The 22,676-nt window shown below is 34.8% G+C and overlaps 1 protein-coding gene across 1 annotated transcript in view; it reads left to right on the forward strand.

Moving 5' to 3' along the window:
- Window positions 1-22,676, forward strand: part of AHR (aryl hydrocarbon receptor) — a 51,118-nt gene that overhangs the window by 20,195 nt on the left and 8,247 nt on the right. Inside the window, exons 3-9 of the mRNA XM_080817989.1 lie at window positions 8,233-8,336; window positions 11,193-11,282; window positions 13,568-13,691; window positions 14,405-14,535; window positions 15,937-16,139; window positions 17,262-17,371; window positions 18,058-18,199. Coding sequence (XP_080674115.1) covers window positions 8,233-8,336; window positions 11,193-11,282; window positions 13,568-13,691; window positions 14,405-14,535; window positions 15,937-16,139; window positions 17,262-17,371; window positions 18,058-18,199 — 904 coding nt within the window. The remainder of the gene's footprint in view (window positions 1-8,232; window positions 8,337-11,192; window positions 11,283-13,567; window positions 13,692-14,404; window positions 14,536-15,936; window positions 16,140-17,261; window positions 17,372-18,057; window positions 18,200-22,676) is intronic.

The raw sequence follows: 22,676 nt of genomic DNA on the forward strand, positions 1-22,676 counted from the left end.
CATCTGACAATCTCTTAAATTAATTTTGTATTTTGATTTAGAGATGGAAATTTGCTAATAAACTTTTTAGCCTTTTAGCATAATATGTAATAACTTATTCCCCCATATTGTTTCCTTTTTCAGCAGTGGCACACACTTAAATCTAGACAATTTATTCAGGGAGAGGTGACATGGCTTGCTTTGGTGAGGCTATAAACGCCGGGCGGAGTGCCTACTTGCTGTATTTGTATACATACAGAATTCTAATTCTTTGTGTCAGTCTTAAATTTTGTGCTTCTCTTTTGATCTTGGTAAAATTGGCATTGAGTTATTTCCTGAAGACATTCATATTAATAAGAGCACTCTTTAAGTAGAGGAATGATAATTTTAGAAAAGAATAAAGCAATGAGATCTGTAACATTTGTAAGTTATTTCCAAAACTGTGAATTTCCAAGATCATGAATTTCTGAAGTTACTGGTTCTTAAAATATGGCACCTGGTCCTCAGCATCACTTGGGAACTTCTTAGCAATGCAAACCATAAAACCCCACCCTAAACCTCCTAAATCAGAAATTTTATTTATTTATATGTTTTTTATTTTATTGTGTTATGTTAATCACCGTACAGTACATCATTAGTTTTTGATGTAGTGTTCCATGATTCATTGTTTGTGTATTAACACCCAGTGCTCCATGCAATATGTGCCCTCCTTAATACCCACCACTGGGCTAACCCATCCTTCTACCCCGATCCCCTCTAAAACCCTCAGTTTGTTTCCTGGAGTCCACAAGTCCACAGTCTCTCATGGTTAGTCTCCCCCTTTGATTCCGCCCCCACCTTCATTTTTCCCTTCCTGCTCCTAATGTCCTCCATGCTATTCCTTATGTTCCACAAATAAGTGAAACCAGATGATAATTGTCTAGGTAAAGCAGAAATTTTAGAGTGAAAGTGCAGCAATGTGTTTTAATAGCCATAGCCTTCCTGTTGATTCTAATGTCTGGAATTTTGAGAGTCACTGCTCTACTTGATTATAAAGTCTGCTGCAGAATGCAGTTTGAATTCCACTCGTGTATATGTGGAAAGCTCAGTGCAACTCCTTCCCCACTGAAAAGGTAAACTAACTGCTCTTGTTGGTTCTGTTAATTCAGTGACCTAACACAGTTGCATGGAATTGTGTATAACGAAATGTGAAAGTGGGAAAATGTTAAACATCTTTGGAAGTTGGTTTCCACTTAATTGAGAGCTGGAATAGGTCTAACTTTTAAGGACTTACTCAGTTTTAAGATGATTTTTTTTAGATTTGCTAAAAAGACCGTAAACTACGGTTATGCAACCTACGTTCAATCATAAAGATATAAACAAACATTTGCATTTTTAAAAACCTGAATTTAGTTTCATTCTGCCTTGGTGATTAGAAATTTCTAGGTAGGAAAAAAAAAACTCTAGTATCATGAGAAACTATTGTGTAAACTATGTAGACCTAATCTTTGTGTTTCAGAAAACTTAGGCTATAGTGTAGTCTTCTTTAGTTTCAAACTCTTCCTTCTTCCCCTCAAAAGAACACTGTATTTACAAACAAATAAAAACTTTGTGTTGAAATGAAATATCTCTCTCTTACCCCAAAGCACATAGAAGAACCTCTCCTTAGGTACACTTAATATATTATTTGTAAATACTAGTTCATCCTGTACTAAGCTAGGACTGTTTTCCTTATTTTTGAGAAATACTGTATTATTTAACTCTTTCTAATTGTAGAAGATTATGTGGTTGAATTTTATAGTGATAGCTTTGCTTTCCTTTATGATTCTATCACTGAGGGAATGGAATTTAACTTTTTCTGCCAGAAGTAATAAAGGAGATGATAAATATTATTATAAAATAAATTTAATTTGTATCAACATAAAGAGATTTAAAAGTCTTATGCTTTTTCCTGGCACAAGATATTTACCATGTCATCTTTCTGTTTAATTGAAAACTATAGTAACATTCAAAATATAGTTTACCACATGCCAGTATTTCTCCCTTATGAATTTCTCTGTTGAACAATTCAGAGCATGTTTTTCAAAGAGGAAATAGCTTGTAGGGAGAAGTGGAAATCCAAGCTTAGATGTATAAGGAAGGAAAATGCCATATAGGAAATGGATATGGTTAAATACTTGTGGGAGAAAGACTTGAATCAGTCGGTAAAATGACCATTTGATAATGCTCTGATAATATTTACATTCTAGATTCCTTCATCAGTTAGATCAAATTCTTGTATAGTTGCTTCACTCATCTCCCAAAGAGGAAATAGTTGAAATATTTCAGTGCTGTATTATCTTAATATTCCACAGGCTGTCTAAAGTCAGATCTTCATATTTTGGAAGGTATAGTGTTCTTGCAGATGGGGAGGATTTTATCAAATGTCTGTTTGTTATAGCAAATGCTTCTTAAGTAGCAGAATTGGCTGTGACTTATTTTCAGATACTACATTTTGTTCCTATCAAATGTGAATTTAATTCTAGTGATGTAATGTTTAAAGTGTCCTATGCAATCTGATTATGCATATAATTTTTGTAATAACTTATAATTGTGAAGTACTTTCAAATCTATGTTGTATAGTCGTCATAGCAGTCCTAATAGATGCTCATTTTTAGTGTCAGCTTTTCTTTTCTTTTTTTTTTTAAAATTATTTTTATTAACATATAATGTATTATTTGCCCCAGGGGTACAGGTCTGTGAATCATCAGGCTTACACATTTCATAGCACTCACCATAGCACATACCCTCCCCAATGTCCATAACCCAACCACCCTATCCCTACCCCCTTACCCCCAGCAGCTCTCAGTTTGTTTCCTGAGCTTAAGAGTCTCTTATGGTTTGTCTCCCTCCAGATCCCATCTTGTTTCATTTTTTTCCTTCCCTACCCCCCACAATCCCCTACCCTGCCTCTCAAATTCCTCATATCAGGGAGACCATTAGATAATTGTCTCTCTCTGATTGACTTATTTCGCTCAGCATAATACCCTCTAGTTCCATCCACGTCATTGCAAACAGCAAGATTTCATTTCTTTTGATGGCTGCATAGTATTACATTTCATATATATACCACATCTTCTTTATCCATTCATCTGTTGATGGACATCTAGGTTCTTTCCATAGTTTAGCTATTGTGGACACTGTTGCTATAAACATTCCGGTGCACATGCCCCTTGGGATCACTGTGTATCTTTAGGGTAAATACCCAGTAGTGCAATTGCTGGGTCATAGGATGCCTCTATTTTCAACTTTTTGATGAACCTCCATGCTGTTTTCCAGAGTGTCTGCACCAGCTTGCATTCCCACCAACAGCATAGGAGGGTTCCCCTTTCCGCATCCTCACCAACGTCTGTCGTTTCTTGACTTGTTAACTTTAGCCATTCTGACTGGTGTGAGGCGGTATCTCATTGTGGTTTTGATTTGTATTTCCCTGATGACGAGTGATGTTGAGCACTTTTTCATGTGTCTATTGGCCATCTAGAGGTCTTCTTTGTGGAACTGTCTGTTCAAGTCTTCTGCCCATTTCTTGATTGGATTATTTGTTCTTTGGGTGTTGAGTTTGATACGTTCTTTATAGATTTTAGATACTAGCCCTTTATCTGCTAGGTCATTTGCAAATATCTTCTCCCATTCTGTTGGTTGTCTTGGTTTTGTTGACTCTTTCCTTTGCTGCGCAAAAGCTTTTGATCTGATGAAGTCCCAATAGTTCATTTTTGCCCTTGCTTCCCTTACCTGTGGTAATGTTTCTAGGAAGAGGTTGCTACAGCTGAGGTCAAAGAAGTTGCTGCCTGTGTTCTCCTCAAGGATTTTGATGGATTCTTTTCTCACATTGAGGTCTTTCATCCACTTTGAGTCTGTTTTTGTGTATGGTGTAAGGAAATGGCCCAGTTTCATTCCTCTTCTGCATGTGGCTGTCCAATTTTCCCAACACCATTTGAAGAGACTGTCTTTTTTCTATCGGACATTCTTTTCTGCTTTGTCAAAGATTAGTTGACCATAGAGTTGAGGGTCTATTTCTGGGCTCTCTATTCTGTTTCATTGATCTATGTGTCTGTTTTTGTGCCAGTTTTGATCATTTACATACTGTTTTGATGATTTACAGCTTTGTAGTAGAGCTTGAAGTCTGGAATTGTGATGCCACCAACTTTGGTTTTCTTTTTCAACATTCCTCTAGCTATTTGGGGTCTTTCCTGGTTCCATATAATAAATTTTAGGATTATTTGTTCCATTTCTTTGAAAAAAATAAATGGTATTTTGATAGGGATTGCATTAAATGTGTGGATTGCTTTAGGTAGCATAGGCATTTTCACAATATTTGTTCTTCCAATCTATGAACATGGAAATTTTTTCCATTTCTTTGTGTCTTCCTCAATTTCTTTCATGAGTACTTTATAGTTTCCTGAGTACAGGTTCTTTGCCTCTTTGGTTAGGTTTATTCCTTAGGTATCTTATGATTTTGGGTGCAATTGTAAATGGGATTGACTTCTTAATTTCTCTTTCTTCTGTCTCGCTGTTGGTGTATAGAAATGCAACTGATTTCTGAACTTTGATTTTATATCCTAGTGTCAGCTTTTCTTAAAGATTCGAGGGTATATCAACTCAGCATATAGCCCATTATCTCTATTCTGGGCTGGAAATTGTGGCTTCCAGGCATTACTTAGGTACTGTACATCTTATTTTAGCTCTAACAAGAATTTGGTATCATTGTCCTCACATTCAGATGAAGACATTACAGGTGACAGGTGGTTGGCATAGGGAAGAGGTCCAGCATTTGGTTAGTAACTGCATGAACATGTAGGGTCAGGCTACCTGGGTTTAATCTAGGCTCTGTTACTTCAAACTCTGTGACCTGGAGACAGTTTCATAACCTAAGTCTCAGTTTAACTGAAAGGACAAAATAATACCAGTCTCATAAGGTATTATAAAGATTAATAAGATCTAATATATGGAAACTTGTTGGCATACAGTATGTGCCCAGGAAGTATCACAAATTATTACTAAAGAAATTATTTAAAGTCACTTAGATGGTAGGAAGGATACTGGTGACAGAACCCCACGTCATCTTAGTCTTCCTTTCTAATCAAGGCAAGAAATGTATACATGAAAGTGGCGAGTATTAAGGTGGTTTTAACAATTTTAAGAAGGTCAAGAAATAGAGGAAAAATTTCAAGGAAGGGCAAAAATTGCATAGTTTGGGTCAAGAGGCCCCAACATAAAATAAGATTCCTTAAAAGTCACATTAGTGTATTTTTAAGATGAGAATGCAAAGGGAATTCATCTTTCCTGGACTCATCTTTGCACAGTATTTACCTAAATCCTTTACTAGTTATTAACCTTGAACATAAGAACAACAGAAATATTTTTAGAAGAACTCCATAGTGATCCTTCCTGAGTATGCACTTGTCACTTTTCCTACTTAACATATTAAATATTTAACCTCCCAACATTTACACCTGTAAGCACTGTTGTTTAAAAAGTATGTTCTCTTTATTTTTTCATTCAAGTTCCTGTGATACTTTAATTAAATCCCATTGTACTAAATGTTTCTGACTTTCTTTTCTAGTTCTTTAATTCCTAACTTATATTCCCAACTAAAGGCAGAGTCTGTCTGATGTCTGATTATGTTGGTCAATATCCCCAATACAAGGCCAGAAACAAATCATAAATTACTCTGAAATGAATGGTTTTAGTGGTCCTATAACTCTAGTTGGAACTGACATCAATTCTATTAACTAAAAATTAATTTTAAAAGATTCCTAATAAGATAATTTAGACATTTTAAAATTTGATACTAGTAACATCTATCCATTTTTACAATTACTTTGCTGCTTTTTGCAATGTGAGGGTTTGGGTTTTGTTGTTTTCTTTTTAATGATAAATCTTACTGGTATTTGCTAAAACTCTTAAATGTTGCCTCATACTGGAGCTTTTGGAAAAGTAACAGTGTAGTTAACCCTGACATTGGGAGGTTTTAATGGATTCAATGAAATTTGCCCATTAGAGAGCAAGCAGCAGCAGAAAAGGAAGGGAGAAAAGCTCTTTTTCTCTTCTTTTCAGTGAGAGAAATATTAAGCATTTCCTTTGGTCTTGATTAACTGTTAGATCAATTTATGTACTTCAAACTATTTTTTGGCCTAAGGAAATATGTTCTCTGGCCTTTTCAAATTGTTACATTCAGAGGCCAAACTTTTGGCCTCTTCTTTAAAAGCGGTGTGTTTCAGGTTCTGCAAAGGCAAGAACTTGGCATAAGATTACAGTGTGACACATGCACTGATTTACCAGAAAATAGACTTCAGCATGAACATGTGTTATATGTGAGGCTTTGCTCAAACTGAGAGAAAATCTGGTTATTAGTAAATCTCGTTTTTCACCGAGCCAGATTATCTTTGGCACAATAAAAATCTAATGAAATAAGTCTTAAAAGGAATGTCAAAGTCTACTTCGTTTAATGATTTCTCTTATTTAAATAGTGAAGGTTAAAAAATAGATAAGAAAACTGGAAATATATTGTAATTGTATTGAAAAAGTTATACTTTATAACAAGATAGTCTACAGGATCTGGGAAACACTGCTAATAATTAAAGTTACCATTTATTGAACTACTGCCGAACTGCTGTATGCCAGGAACTTCACATATATTCTCATTATTCTTCACAGTAACCTGGCAAGATGGTTTTTTGCTGTTTGTTTTCAGTTACCAGTTCAAATTTTGGGACATAAGCTCAGAGAGGTTATTTAGTAAGTTGCAGAACTAAGATTCGAACTTAATTCTGTCATTTACCAATATTAAATGAAATGATATTTGAGAGTGCTTAGGAAAGTTCTAAGTAAGTACACAGTAGCTGTTATTACTCTTCAGAGATGTTGCCACCTAGACTAGACACACGCAGGAGGGTACACACATCCACACACACGTGCAATGAAGAAGAGAGATGGGAGGGGAGGAGAGAAAGCCTTACAACCTGCTACACCTCCAGAGGCATCCTGCCGTGACATCAGACTTTCCCTTACATACCCAACCCACAAGCAGTTAGAAGATAATAATGAAGAAGAAACCACTTTAGAAGACGGAATATGTAGGAATAATCATAAAAATTAATGTTCAAATCTGTTTTGAGAACAACTTTAAAATACTCTGGTGGGACAAAAGCAGATTTGAACAGAAGGAAACACATATGTGTTCTTGGATAGAATGATTCAAAATCATAAATATGTTAATTCTCCATGAGTTGCAGCCATCAAAGGAAATGAAATCTTGCCATTTGCAATGACATGGATGGAACTAGAGGGTATTATGTTGAGTGAAATAAGTCAATCGAAGAAAAACAATTATCATATGATCCAGTTGTTACGTGAAATTTAAGAAACAAAACAGGATCATAGGGGAAGAGAGGAAAAAATAAAACAAGACAAAAGTAGAGAAGGAGACAAACCATAAGAGACTTAATCATAGGAAACAAACTGAGCGTTGCTGGAGGGAAGGGGGTGACTGGGTGATGGACATTAGGAGGGGGCGTGATGCAGTGAGCACTGGATATTATATAAGACTGATGAATCACAGACCTGTAACCCTGACACTGGTAATTATATAAATAAATAAATATAAAAACAAAAAATCAATCCACCTTTAAAAAAAAAGTGATACCAACACTTTGGAAAAAAAATTCTCCATGAGTTGATTTATAAATTTAACAAGCTTCTCGTAACAATACTAACTGCTTTGTACTCTAAAGCTAGACAGGAGGATTCTAAACTTAAAGGAAATATATTTCATAATAAGGCTGATGGTTGATTCTTTCTCCTCACCACTGCAAGTTCACTGTTTAGATCTATATATAGATACTTAAATCTTTTTTACAGTTTATGTTCTAAGGAACCTTATTCTCATAAGTAAAGGAGTAGGAGCGGGAAGAGTTTTTATAGTGTCACCATGCAGTTCTTTAAAACTCTTAAGTTATATGCCAGAAATCATAATGAACTCATCACCAATGATTTTTAATAAATTATTTTATTATTTTTTATAAATTAATTATTTGTAATTAATTATTTTTAGCAATCTGTCCACTGATTTGGAAACCACTCACTGACAAAAGATTATTTACTTAGTACTAATGGGCAACAATATTTTAGATTGTGTCTTCGTGAGGTATATAGAGATTTTCCATGATAGTCCTTTGAAATCAGTTATTTGGGAAATTACTTACTATTATCATTGCTTTTCCCTTTTCTCCATAGTTGCATTACAGTCCTCCCCAGCTGACAGAAATGAAGTCCAGGAAAACTGCCGAACAAAATTCAGAGAAGGCCTGCATTTGCAAGAAGGAGAATTCTTACTACAGGTAAATTCTGGTAAATAGAGTTTCTCATAATAAAGACATGGTAAATGAAAGATTAATGAGTCAGTCTTTTAGTTGCTCCAGTTTATTTAGAACTCACCCAGTGTTTCATGTCACTTTTATCCTAACTGCAATAGTGGTGTAATGCTAGTATATGAAAAAATGTAATTGTATCGAATAGATTAGAAGTCTACTTAGCAATTTCCCTGTTGTATTTATTTAACTAGCAAGACCTCCTAGATTATTTTAAAGGTTCTCATTTAAGACATTGAATTTATATATGCTTTTTCAGGAATAAAGCTTTATTAAAACAGTTAATTGTATTTATTTAATAGTTCAAAATTTTTCTTAACCTGAATTTTATTTTTCAATGCATTTCGTAACTGTATTGTCTCTTAGCTGTGGGGTCTGTCTTATCAACATGCTAAAGATTTTTTCAATAACTAGAAGCCCTAATTTTTGCTTTAGAACTCAGAGAATATTTTAATTTTTTTAATTTTTAAAAATATATTTTAATTTTTTATGCTCTATTTCTTAAAACTAATATGATGCTTGATTCTGAACTAAAATTCTCAGGTATTTTGCCTTGTTGAAAAAAAGATAGAATGGAGATATGTGCTGTGATATATGCTATTACTGTTACGTGATCATTTTTGGTTCCACCCAGTGAATGGGGTGAAGAACCTAATTTGCCGTCGTGACAAAAGTAGCCATAACTTTTAGTAACTCCATTGATGCATTCTGAAAATGCTTATGTGTAACCCAACAATTTGTAACATTTTTTTATTATTTTTGTAATCGTGAAAATTAACTCTTGTCCTCATTAGGTTAAACAAATTAAATATATTCAAGCATGAGTCTTCTTTCTATCCCTGGCTGAGGATTTTTAAGCATATAATAGCTTGAAACATAAAGACTCTTTATTCAGGTCATAGGAAAACATTTTTATAATAGCTGCTTTATGTGATTACACGCACACCTTGGCTTATAAAGTAATAAGGAAGTCCTTTATTTCAAGTGAAAATAAACAAATATGGAATGTTTAACATTTGGTAAAGCTGTTTAAATAATGGGCCAATGATTTTATTTAGGCAAATTATAAACATATTCTATGTCAAGGACAGAGAATAAAAATAATGCTAATGCAAGACTAGTGTCTTTTTTAATGATCTAAAAATTGGAAACATTTAGGTATTTAAAATAAATGCATCTGTTATGAATTATATTGGTTATCACTTGTAAATAGGTTTCTAGTAGGAAACATTGCATATTATGTGATTTGCTAGGACCATGGTTGGCTGGATCTCTTCTGGAAGAGACGATCAAAAACACTGTAGACATATGAAAATGGCATATTTCATTACATGCAGTTGCCATAATGGCTTCTAACTTCATACTTTCAACACGTGATTATCAACTAAGTATCCCTGATACTTAGAGAATGTTTCCAGAGATACAGTATACTACTTGCATTAAACTTTAAATGACAAATCATTTCCTTTAGTTTTAACAGAGGAGGTACATGAAGAAAATGTTAGTTTTATTAAGAACTTAAAATACTTTCAAGCTTAGCTTAAATTTATTGCTATTATATAAAGAATGAAAATGAAAATAAAAAGACTTTTGTATCTTTTCATTATCCATTATTTATTTTAGTCATTTTCATTTATTTAACCATGTTCTGCCCAGTGCTATTTACTGCTGTGCCTAGCAGAATCCACAGTTTCGTTTTTGAGTTAACAGCTGTTGAAACTATAAATAACACTATCAATTGCAGTTTATTTCTCTTATATTAAATAGTAAGTGAGCCTCATCATGACATTCAGCTAAGTAGGGCAGATCTTTTTGACTAAGACTAAAGAATGATAATCTCTTTAATATGTAATGACCATATTCTTTCTGTTCATTTACTAATAATTCAATATAAGTAATAACCTTGTTCTGTATGGTATTTAAGATCATTTGAGATATACATAAAATTGGTATATGTATATTCTTTTTAAAGGCTTTTTGGTTAATTTCTGACAATTAACATTTGTCTAAAAGTGTGCAATATTGTACCTTAAATTATCTTTGTGCTTTCTGGCATGATGAGCTTATAGGAAAGTACTAAATTCATTTGACTATTTGAACAAGAATCACACTTTACAAAATAAAATGCAGGGATGCCTGGGTGGCTCAGTCGTTAAGCGTCTGCCTTTGGCTCAGGTTATGATCCCAGGGCCCTGGGATTGAGCCCCGCATCGGGCTCCCTGCTTTGTGGGAGGCCTGCTTCTCCTTCTCCCACTCCCCCTGCTTGTGTTCCCTGTCTCGCTCTCTCTCTGTCAAATAGATAAATAAAATTTAAAATTAATAATAAAATAAAATGCATACAATCATTGGATACGCTTCTCTACAAAGAAAATATTTTCAGAAGGAAAAAATACAAAAATGGGTGTAACTGTTACTGCCAACTGAAATTTAAGACAATTTCATTGTGAAGGTGTTAATTATTAAACACTTGAGTTTCCGGTGGGTGCCACCACCATTCATCCTGGGGGGACTCACCAACTACTACATTTATAACTGCTGAAAATCCAAGGCAGGGGGAAGAAGAAACCAATTTTTAATTGAAGTTACTGTAATTGAGCATGAGGTCGAGCTGTAAGCTTTTCCTTATCTAAATCAAAAGGTATGAATAGATTCCTCTCATTCCACGGTAGATGGGTATGTCTGTGTTTATGAGATGTAATCATTTTAACCATTTCGAAGAGAAGAGTTTCCAGCAGTAAAAATAATAGCCTTAACTGAAGTCAGTATTTATGAGTGGCAATATTGTTATCTAGTCACATCACTAATTTTACATTTTTGTCCTTGTAGGCTTTGAATGGCTTTGTGCTGGTTGTAACCACAGATGCTTTGGTCTTCTATGCTTCTTCTACCATACAAGATTACTTAGGGTTTCAGCAGGTAAGCATATTTTTCTCAAGCCATATGAAAAAAATTTTTTCCAGAAAATTAACTCTCCTTTATATGTATCATATGTTTTATGGATATAAATGATAATTTATATATATAAAATACCAATTAAAATATGCTGTAGAATAAAATTATATATTTATAGCTGATAATTTTTATATTATTAATAATTTTCTTAAATATTTATGAGATTCATGGATATTGTGTTTCATATATATAAGAAACTTCCATGTTAGGGGCAGATAGGCTCTGGATGGGCGGGGCAGGGGGGGAAGGCTGGCAGACAAGAGAATATTTGCTGTCACACTGGTTACGGATACCAGAGGGCATGTGGCATCAATGAAATGAGTGAGGTCATATGTAAAGGTGCAGGTAAAAATATCATGGCTCATACCTTTCATTCTGACTTAAGCTGATTAGGGAAGCTTTCCTGAAGGAAGTGGTATCTAAGCTAACATAAAGAAAGCATAAGATTCAGAGGGGTAGACAGTTGTAAAGGGACCAACAGGAAAGAAAGGATGTAAGTACTGTAAACAGTAGACTGGAAAACCTGAAGAGATGAACGTGTTTGGTTTGTTTAATGTTATTGAATAAATGGTGCATATATGGAGTGGTAAGATATGTGTCCTATGTAAAGGACAAGAACATCTAATCTGAGAACAGTTTTTGTAAGTACACCTGAATGCTAGCTATTCTTATGTATCAGTTATTTCTTAAATTCTAATGTGTGTAAGACTCACTTGAAGAACTTCATATAAAACTCTAAACTCTTTGGGCCTCACTTCCAGATACTCTGATTTGGTAGGTCAGAGTGGGGCCTATGAATTTTTATTTCTGACAAGCTCACAGGTCATGCCAAAGCTGCTGGTTTAAATAGCAGTGTCTACTGTGATATATAGTCTGATGTTTATAAATTATGTGATATACACAGTAGAAACCTCCAAGAGTTTTTGTTAAGGGAATGTGTGTGCTGCAGTCTGTGTTTTAGATGAGGACTCTGGCAATTGGGTAATGGGTGGCATCGAGATGATTTAATGCTAGATTAAGTTCACGGGGAGGTTTGAGTCTAGATGGCTAAACTAGGTAGATAGTGGAACCTGCCCTGCTACAAAGCCTGACTTGCTGAGAGGCAAGAGGTGGAAGAGGGATTCTGAGCTTGTCAAGGCATAATCCATCACTCTTCTGGAGTCTACCAGAAGTAAAAATTTAATATAAAGAAAATCAGTAGAGGACAGTTAAAGAAATACATAATACTTCTAAGCTTCAGAGAAGTGTAAGATGACTGGATTTTCAGACAAGGTTTTGTGAAAGAAATAGGATTTAGAAGAAGTTAAAAATAGAGCTGCCCTACAACCCAGCAATTGCACTACTGGGTATTTACCCCAAAGATACAAATGTAGTGATCCGAAGGGCCACATGCACCCCAATGTTTATAGCAGCAATGTCCACAGTAGCCAAATGGTGGAAAGAGCCCAGATGTCCATCAACAGATGAATGGATAAAGAAGATGTGGTATATATACATACAATGGAATAGTACTCAGCCATCAGAAAGGATGAATACTTAGATTTACATTGACATGGTTGGAACTGGAGCATATCATGCTGTGGGAAATAAGTCAATCAGAGAAAGACAATTTATCATATGTTTTACTCATACATGGAACATAAGAAACAGTGTAAAGGATCATAAGGGAAGGGAGGAAAAACTAAATGGGAAGTCATCAGAGAGGGAGACAAACCATGAGAAACTCTCTTAATCATAGGAAACAAACTGAGGGTTGCTGGAGGGGAGGTGGGTGGGGGAATGGGGTAACTGGATGATGGACATTAAGGAGGGCACGTGGTGTGATGAGCACTGGGGGTTGTATGCATGTGATGAATTATTGAACTCTACATCTGAAACTAATAATGTACTATATGTTACCTAATTGAATTTAAATTCTAAAAATATTTTTAATATATATATTTTATCAATAAACGGATAAAAAATGAGAAGTTAATGTGTTGCAAGTAAGCAATAAGAAGGTGACCTACCTGACTGAAAAGCATTCAGGTAGGGAAGTGATGGCCGGTAACTTTTGGCTGACCAGTCACAGTGCTGCCCTCTCGCTGGCTCTTCCATCAGGATGTCTGGAGAGCTTTGTGACCATTTGATGTGCGTTCCTCACCACTGACAAGCACCCAATAATCTAGCTACATTTTGAAATTAATTTAGTAAGCTACATTGTTTTAATCAGTACTTTAAAAAAGTTTCCTGGTATCTTTTTTCTTTAGTCTGATGTCATACATCAGAGCGTATATGAACTTATTCACACTGAAGACCGAGGTGAGTTTCAGCGTCAGCTACACTGGACATTAAACCCTTCACCGTGTACAGACTCTGGACAAAGAATTGATGGTAAGAATGCAAAGGAAAGTACAGTGATTTTAAAAGATATATTTTTTTTTTTTTAGAGACAGTGTGCCAGTTGGGGGAGAGGCAGAGGGGGAGAGAGAGAGAGTAGACTCCCTGCTGAGCATAGAGCTGGACACAGGGCTTGATCTCACACCCTGAGACCACGAGCTGAGCCGAAATCAAGAGCCGGACATAATGGGACTGAGTCATGCAGGCGCCCCTCTCAGTAATATATTTTATAAAAATCACTTAAACTATTGAGAGAGATTGGAAGAAATGTATAAGGTTGATACTCAGGTATGTATAAATTGTTCTGTCTGTAAAATGGACCAAATACAAAAGCAAACTAGAATGTGTAAGTACACAAAAACTTTTCTCAGTGCAACGCTTTTACTTTAATTTTTTATTGAAGTATAACTACCATACATACAATGCTTTTAGAAATCTCTGAAAGTCTTAAGATAAAAGGCATCGGAAAATGTGGATATTGTTGACAATAGAAATAAAAACAAAACTGAATAAAGTTCTATGCAGTAAAAGTGATACTCCATACATTTTCGTTTCTTTTCATTGGCTACTCTTCTGAAAATTCACAATTATTCATTTTTGTATTCAGAATAGAATCCAGTTTAGAAATTAACACAGATTTCAGCTATCCAAACACTTGATTATACAGCAAAATGACACATAAATTTATATTGGTATTATTTCTACAGAGGCTAATGGCCTGCCACAAACAGTAGGCTGTTATACCCCAGACCAGCTTCCTCCAGAAAACTCTTCCTTTATGGAAAGGAGCTTCGTGTGCCGACTAAGATGTCTGCTGGACAATTCATCTGGTTTTCTGGTAAGGTACAAAATCTTATGATACGGCAATTACTATTAAGTTTCCGAAAGCAAAAAAGGAAACCGAAACCATTTTCTTTGGTTAGATTTGAGTTTGGTTTTTAAAACTCCTTTGTAAAATAATTTCATGATGGAAGGCAACTTAGATTACTTTTTTCAGATTTCTAGTATCTTCTGTATCTCAAAATCTCAATCTTTTGGGATGTAGTAACAAAGACTAAGTGAAATAATGTAGAACCTTGTATTTTGCCTATTTTTAAGACTTTTTATTATATAAGACCGAGAAGTTTGTAGCCCTGTTTAGCAGCAGGTGCTTACTCTCTTTGGATTTAGTCCTTGCCAGACAGAAAAATTACCGTGGCCTTCTGTACACGCTGCAGTAACTGGCATCTAGAAAAATGGTTATATATTCATGATTGCAGGATCGCCACATGGTGTGAGCTACCGGCGTGCAGCCTGAACCACGTCATCAGGGAGCCGCTGCAGCAGAATACTGGCAGTGGGAGTGGTCTTTGTCTTTAAGACAGTGCTCTCCTCTGGGTACAGGAGAAAACAACAGCAAGCATGATGCATATTACTTTTGTGAATTATCAGGAATTTGAGATCTATAGTAAAATCTTAAACATTAGCAAACAGTGATTTTGGTGATGTGTTTATTTCTGAAGATAATTTGGCTGACCCAAAGGTACAGTTGTGCTTGGAGATAGTTTTCCTAGATCAGTTAATAGATTCTTCTCAGATGGAATTTGTAGCATTGGGTCTTGTCTTCTTTGTGTTGCTATCGTATACTGAGATCAGAATCATCCCTTAGCCTGGTTAATACACTTTTAAGCAACTAAACGGATCATGTTCCCATTTAAATTATTTTTGTTTCCTCTGTCTTCTAAAAGTGCCCTTTACTGTCAATAGACTTCTGGATTCTTGGCGTGATTTTTTATTATTCATTGCAGTGTTTTAATAAAATTACATTTTTATCTCTACATAAAAGTTTACCATGCGTTATGAAATAGACTGTGAGCTCCAGACTATACTTATCTGACTTTGAAAATTAATGTGTACTTGATGACTTTATCACCATTCATTCATGGAGGAACAACGTACTGAATGCCAAGTGTGCGGGGACTATGCTAAGTGTAAAGGGCAGGGCAGTTGTGAGCTCGGAAAATGACACAGGTGATTTTGTTGTGGTAGTTCCCTTGTCAGCCCTTTTAGGATAGTGTTCGGACTACCTTTGGGATAGTTGTAATGGGCTTCGTGTGGAGAAAGTCATTTATGACAGCATTAGTCAGCTTCAGGAACTTCTACGGAATCACCAAGAATACTGGAAATGGCCATGATTGCGCCTTTTGAAATGAACAGTTTTAAAGTGTTCATTGTAACGAACTGGTTTTGGTTTTTTAAGGCAATGAATTTCCAGGGGAGGTTAAAGTATCTTCATGGACAGAACAAGAAAGGGAAAGACGGATCGATACTTCCCCCGCAGCTGGCTTTGTTCGCAATAGCAACTCCCCTTCAGCCGCCGTCCATCCTTGAGATCCGGACCAAAAATTTCATCTTTAGAACCAAACACAAACTAGACTTTACGCCTACTGCTTGTGATGCCAAGTAAGTAGAACTCTTGCAGTTTCACTTCACTAAATGTATATTTTGTTGCAGTAAATCTCTCTTAGCATGTACGACAGAGTGTAGCTTATAATGTTTGTTTGTTATTATGTGAGCTGTTCCTTCTTACTCTCTCAGTATAGGCTTTTAAAGTAATTTCATCAGGCTCACAGATCATCTTAATGATTTTTTACAATACTTGTCACAGTTTCTGTATCATAGAGATGATTTGCTTATATTGGTAAGATTCAGTATCCTCATGACTTTTATTGTTGGTTTGTTTTATATTTTTAAAACATACAAACTTTATTTGATTTTTAGCCCTAGAAGTTTAGTAACTTCCAGAAAATTATGAAGTGGACTGTGATAGTAGCCTTCGTATCATATCAAAAATGTATCATTGTTTTTCTTCTAATACAGGATTGCAGACAAGTTTTAAAAATTTTGCCCCTCAGGGACGCCTGGGTGGCTCAGTTAGTTAAGCAGCTGCCTTCGGCTCAGGTCATGATTCCAGCATCCTGGGATCGAGTCCCACATCGGGCTCCTTGCTCGGCAGGGAGTCTGCTTCTCACTCTGTCTGCCTGTGCTCTCTCTCTCTCTCTCTCTCTCTGAGAAATAAATAAATAAATAAATAAATCTTAAAAAAAAAATTTTTGCCCCTCAAAATGGAGAATAAGCATTGTCCATTTTTTTTTTAAAAGATTTTATTTATTTATTTATTTGACAGAGATCACAAGCAGGCAGAGAGGCCGGGAGAGAAGCAGGCTCCCTGCTGAGCAGAGAGCCCGATGCGGGGTTCGATCCCAGGACCCTGGGATCATGACCTGAGCCGAAGGCAGAGGCTTTACCCCACTGAGCCACCCAGGTGCCCCGCATTGTCCATTTTTATTAAAGATTTTATCTACATAATCTGTTCTGTTAGATTCATCTTTGACCGTGCTAATTTTCATTTTCTTTATTCAGAAGAAAATCATCTAAAACTGAATTTAGCAGCCATAAACAAACAAAAGTAGTTACATGAATGAGATTGACTGCTTATGCCTGCTAATGTAAAATTCTGAATGTCAAGGAAAACATAGTGCAGAAAATTGCATATAACCAATTTCTTCTATTTTTTTTAAACAGAGGAAAACTTGTTTTAGGCTATACTGAAGCAGAATTGTGCATGAGAGGATCAGGATACCAATTTATTCATGCTGCTGATATGCTTTATTGCGCTGAGTACCATATACGGAGTAAGTTGTATTTCCTTATAAACATGCCTGAAGACTGGCATAAGTTCTTGTACATACTTCAGAGTATTACATACAGTGTTACATACAGTGTTTCAGGCAACTATTTGAATAAACTTATACTCAGTGTCATACCATTATATTAATCTAAATTACGCTCGTTATTAACTGCTGTACACCTGCCACACAAGAATATATAGTAGCTTAACTACTATGAAAATGACCATTTTATCCAATGTTTTTCTCCATTTTAATAGTATTTTAATGGTATCACTAGTTTATAAATCTGCTAGTGTATATTAATATTTTATTACACAATCTTAAAGCATCAATGGCAGAAATGTTCCCTTTTTAAAATGAAAATAATTTTTATCTTTTTATTTTCCCCAAACTGGATATTCTCTCTCTAGTTTCATGTGTTACCAGAATTTTCTGACCTAATCATCCCTTTAACCTACTGAATAATAAATTTAGTCTGAAATAGAAAAAAACAGTTCTGAAGAACTATTTCCATGCATTTTAAGATATTGTATTTAAATTGTCAAGACATTTATCACCTTTGGTGATAAATATATTCAAAAATATATTAGAGAAAAAAAATTAAAAAATATATATTAGAGAGGCTTTCCTTCAGAGATTTTCTTTAATATGTTGATTTTGGGTTTGATAATTTTTGTATTTGATTTTAGTGATTAAGACTGGAGAGAGTGGCATGATAGTATTCAGGCTTCTTACCAAAGATAATCGATGGGCCTGGGTTCAGTCTAATGCACGCTTAGTGTATAAAAATGGAAGACCGGATTATATCATTGCAACTCAGAGACCTCTAACGTAAGTATACAGACAGAATGTTTTACATCTTCATTTTATTTTAAATAACACTTTGGTTTATAAATCCTCTTACATGTAAACTTCCAAATAAATTCTATGAGAATTTCCAGCAAGTAAAAACTGAAAAGATAATCTGTATAGAAAGAAGGCATAATGAAGGACATTGACAAGATAGAATTGACAAACTTTACTGAACAACTAAGTATGTTAAATTATAGAAATAAACAATGAAAACTCTAGGGTTTTACTCTAGTCTATGAAAGAATGACGAAAAGCTAGTGCCAGGTGAAAAATAAAGAATGCTGTGTCTACTATATGCTTTCTAAGCAAACAGTAGTTTCTAAGTTTCTTACATATTCTGTAAATGAGTGTTTTGTCAGATACCATACTGCAAATAATTTTCTCCACTCTAGAGAGCTGATGTTTGTATTTGCCTTGAGGTAAATATCAACATTGATAAATTTTTTGAAAAGGCCATCTTTTCCCTGCTATACTGTATTTTAATTAGGGGAATCTGTCTGTGGTTCTGTTTCTGGGTTCCAGGAGTCTATTTGTCTTTTCTCACACCAACAGCACATGGTTTTCATTGCTCTGTCTTTATAGTAAATCTTGATCTCTCAGTGTATGCTCTCCATCATGTTTGTTGAGGATTTTTTATTGTTCTCCTTCAAGATTGTCCTCTTTGTTCTTTACCCTTTTTATTTTCATATATATTTTAGAAATCATTTGTCACTTTTCACCAGAGTATCTGTTGAGATTTTGAATGGAATTACATTGAAACTATAGCTTATTTTGGGAGAGTTAACAGCTCTATAATATTTTCCAACCTGTGAAGATGGTGAATGTATGTATGTATATAGGCATATGGGCACATGAGTATGTACCTATCTTTGTTTCAGTAATGGGTTGTATTTTTCCTACCCGCGTCTTACATATTTTTCTTAATTTTACTAGATATTTGGTCTCTTGTGATAGTATTCTAAATGCTCTATGTGTATAACAATTCCTAATTGTTGATTTTTTTAAATATTGGCTTATATTCAGTGACCTTCGTAAAATCCATTTTTTCTCCTAATTTGTCTGGATTATTCCAGATTTTCTAACACGTACCATGTATGTAGTTTTTTTTTCTTTTTAATCTTCAGACATTCATTATTTCTTAAAATTCCTTTATTGCACTGGTTAGGCCCTTAGTAAAATGTAAAAGAAATAATGATACCAGGTTTCATTTTTGTCTTCTTCCAGCCTAAGAGACAAATCCTTTAATATTTTACTGTTGAGGATGATGTGTGTGGCAATGTTTTCTTTTGCCATTTATACATGCATGTATTTTTTTAATTTAAAAGTTTTCCTTCTCTAAAGTTTACTAAATATTATCATCATGAAAGGGTATTGAATTTTGTCAAATACTTCCTCTGGATTTGTTGTCATGATGATGATTTTTCTCTTTTGTACTCTTTTCTTTTTACTTAAGACCTATAGTGATTAGGAAACATTTCCTGATACTAGAAATTTGTGCTTTCTCTCTTAATATTGCTAGGCGGCCATTGTTTTTAGTCTTCTCAAGGATCCAAATTTGTTGATTTTTCCTATTTTATGTTTGTTTTCTACTTCATTTAGGTCTTCTTCTTATTTCCTTCCTTCTCTTCTCTTTGGGTATAATTTGCTATTTTTCCAACCTTTTCTTTAAGGTATTGATTTCCCTTTAAGTACAACTTCAACTATAGTCCTAATGTTTTGATAGGTCTTGTTTTTTCTATTCATGATTTGTTTAGAAATATAGAGTGGTATGTACTTTATACGTTGGGGATTTTCTAGTCTTTTTGTTACTGAGTTTTAGGCCAATTTCACTGAAGTTAGACGACATTCTCTGATTTCATTTCCTTGAAATCTGTGGTAGCTTATTTATGATCTAACATATGGTCATTGTTGGTAAAATATCCCATGTACTTTCATTAAGAATATATGTTCAATTGCATGTATGGTGTTCTTCATATACCAGTCGTCTAGTTTGTGCTGTTCATATTTTTATTATTTGAGTTTTGTATTTGCTTGTTCTTAGTTATTAAGAAGTTATTGTTGTGTTTTCTCATTACTAATGAGGCAGGACGTCTTTTTATATCTTTCTAGGGCATTTTCCTTCCATGAATTTTCAGTTCCAATCATTTGCCTGTTTCCTACTGGGTTGTTTGGCTCTCTCTTGGATGTCATTGAAGCTGTTTACTTACTAATATGGATATTAAATCGTATATATTTATACACACATTATATGAAATAAATATATGAATAAATATATGAAATAAATATATGAAATTATAAATATGGCATATTTTCTCCATGCCTTGAACTTGATTTATGAATTCTTTTGCCATGTAAGATTTTTAATTTTTAGGTCAGTTACACCGCTATTTTCCTTTAGAGAGTCTACTAAGTTTTTTACTTAGATATGACTCTGCCCACTCAGATTTCTAAAAATTTAAGTATAATTAACATGCAATGTTAGGTTAGTTTCAGGTGTACAACATAGTGATTCAACAATGTTATACATTGTGCAATGCTCACTGTAAAGTGTACTTACCACCTGACAGCATATCAAGTTATTACAGTATTATTGACTGTATTCCCCATGTTGTACTTTTCATCCCCATGATTTATTATACCGGGGAATTTATACCTCTTAATCCCATTCATCTGTTTCACCCATCCTCCCACCTCTTTCCTTCTGACAACGACCAGTTTATTCTCTATATTTGAGACTGTATGTGTTTGTGTGTTAATTTTGTTTTCTAGACTCCACATAAGTGAAATCATGCATTTATCTTTCTCTTATTTCGCTTAGCATAATACCCTCTAGGTCCACCCACGTTTTCACAAATGGCAAGATTTCATTCTTTTTTAAGGCCGAGCACTATACTGTATCTCCTGTATCCTTTCATGTAGTGATGACACTAGGTTGCTTCCATAATTCAGTTATTATAAATAATCCTGCAGCAAACATAGGGGTGCATTTATCTTTTCGAATTAGTGTTTTCATTTTCTTTGGTAAATACCCAGCAGTGGAATTATTGAATTATATGTTATTTCTGTTTTTAATTTTTTGAGGAACTGCCACACTGTTTTCCACAGTGGCTGTACCAATTTACAGTCCCATCAACAGTACACAAGGGTTCCCTTTTCTCCACATCCTCAACACTTGTTACTTCTGGTATTGCTGATTTTTAGCCATTCTGACAGGTGTGAGGTGATACGGCATGGTAGTTTTGATTTGCATCTCCCTGATGATGATATGTTGATAATCTTTTCATGTGTCTGTTAGCCATCTGCGGGTTTTCCTTAGAAAAATGTTTATTCACCTCCTCTTTTGAATCAGATTGTATTTGATGCTGAGTTGCACGAATTCTTTATATATTTTGGATATTAACCCCTTATTGGATATATCATTTGCAGATATTGTCTCAAACTCAGTAGGCTGCCTTTTCCTTTTGTTGATAGTTTTCATCACTGTGCACAAGTTTTTTTGTTCTGTTTTGTTTTGGTATAGTCCAAATTGCTCATTTTTGCTTTTTTTAATTTCTTCTACTAATTTCTTACAATCATATGTATTTCTGTAGTGTCTGCTGTTTATTTCTGACTTTGGGTTTTTTTTTTCTTGTTCCTGGCTAAAGGCTTATCAACTTTATCTTTTCAGAGAACCAGGTCTTGGTTTCATTAATCCTTTTTATTATTTTTATTTTTATTTTTTTATTTTTTTTTAAGATTTTATGTATTTGACAGATCACAAGTAGGCAGAGAGGCAGGCAGAGAGAGAGGAGGAAGCAGGCTCTCCGTGGAGCAGAGAGCCCGACGCAGGGCTCAATCCCAGGACCCTGGGATCATGACATCGGTTAAAGCTGAAGGCAGAGGCTTTAACCCACTGAGTCACCCAGGCGCCCCCTTTTTATTATTTTTATAATCTCTATTTCATTTATATCTGCTCTGATCTTTATTAATTTCCTTCCTTCTACTAACTTGGGTTTCATCTGTTCTTTTTCTAGTTGCTTTAAGTGAAAGGTTTTCTTGAGATAGGACTATATCAGCATGAACTTCTTAGAACTACTTTTGCTATGTCCCACCATTGTGTTTCCATTTTCATTTGTCTGTAGATAATTTCCTTTTTCCTTTTGTTTTCTTGGTTGACCCACTGGTTGTTTAATAGAATATTGTTTAGCCTCCATGTGTTTGTGATTTTTCTACTTTTTTCCCTTGTAACGGACTTCTAGATTCATTAAAAAAATGCTTGATTTTTTTTTTTAAGATTTTATTTATTTATCAGAGAGAGTGAGCACAGGCAGACAGAGAGGCAGGCAGAGGGAGAAGCAGGCTCCCTGCTGAGCAAGGAGCCCGATGCGGGACCCGATCCCAGGACCCTGGGATCATGACCTGAGCCGAAGGCAGCTGCTCAACCAACTGAGCCACCCAGGTGTCCAAAAAAAAAGTG

This window comes from Martes martes (genome assembly GCF_963455335.1).
Source record: "Martes martes genome assembly, chromosome: 11".
NCBI classification, from domain to species: Eukaryota; Metazoa; Chordata; class Mammalia; order Carnivora; family Mustelidae; genus Martes; species Martes martes.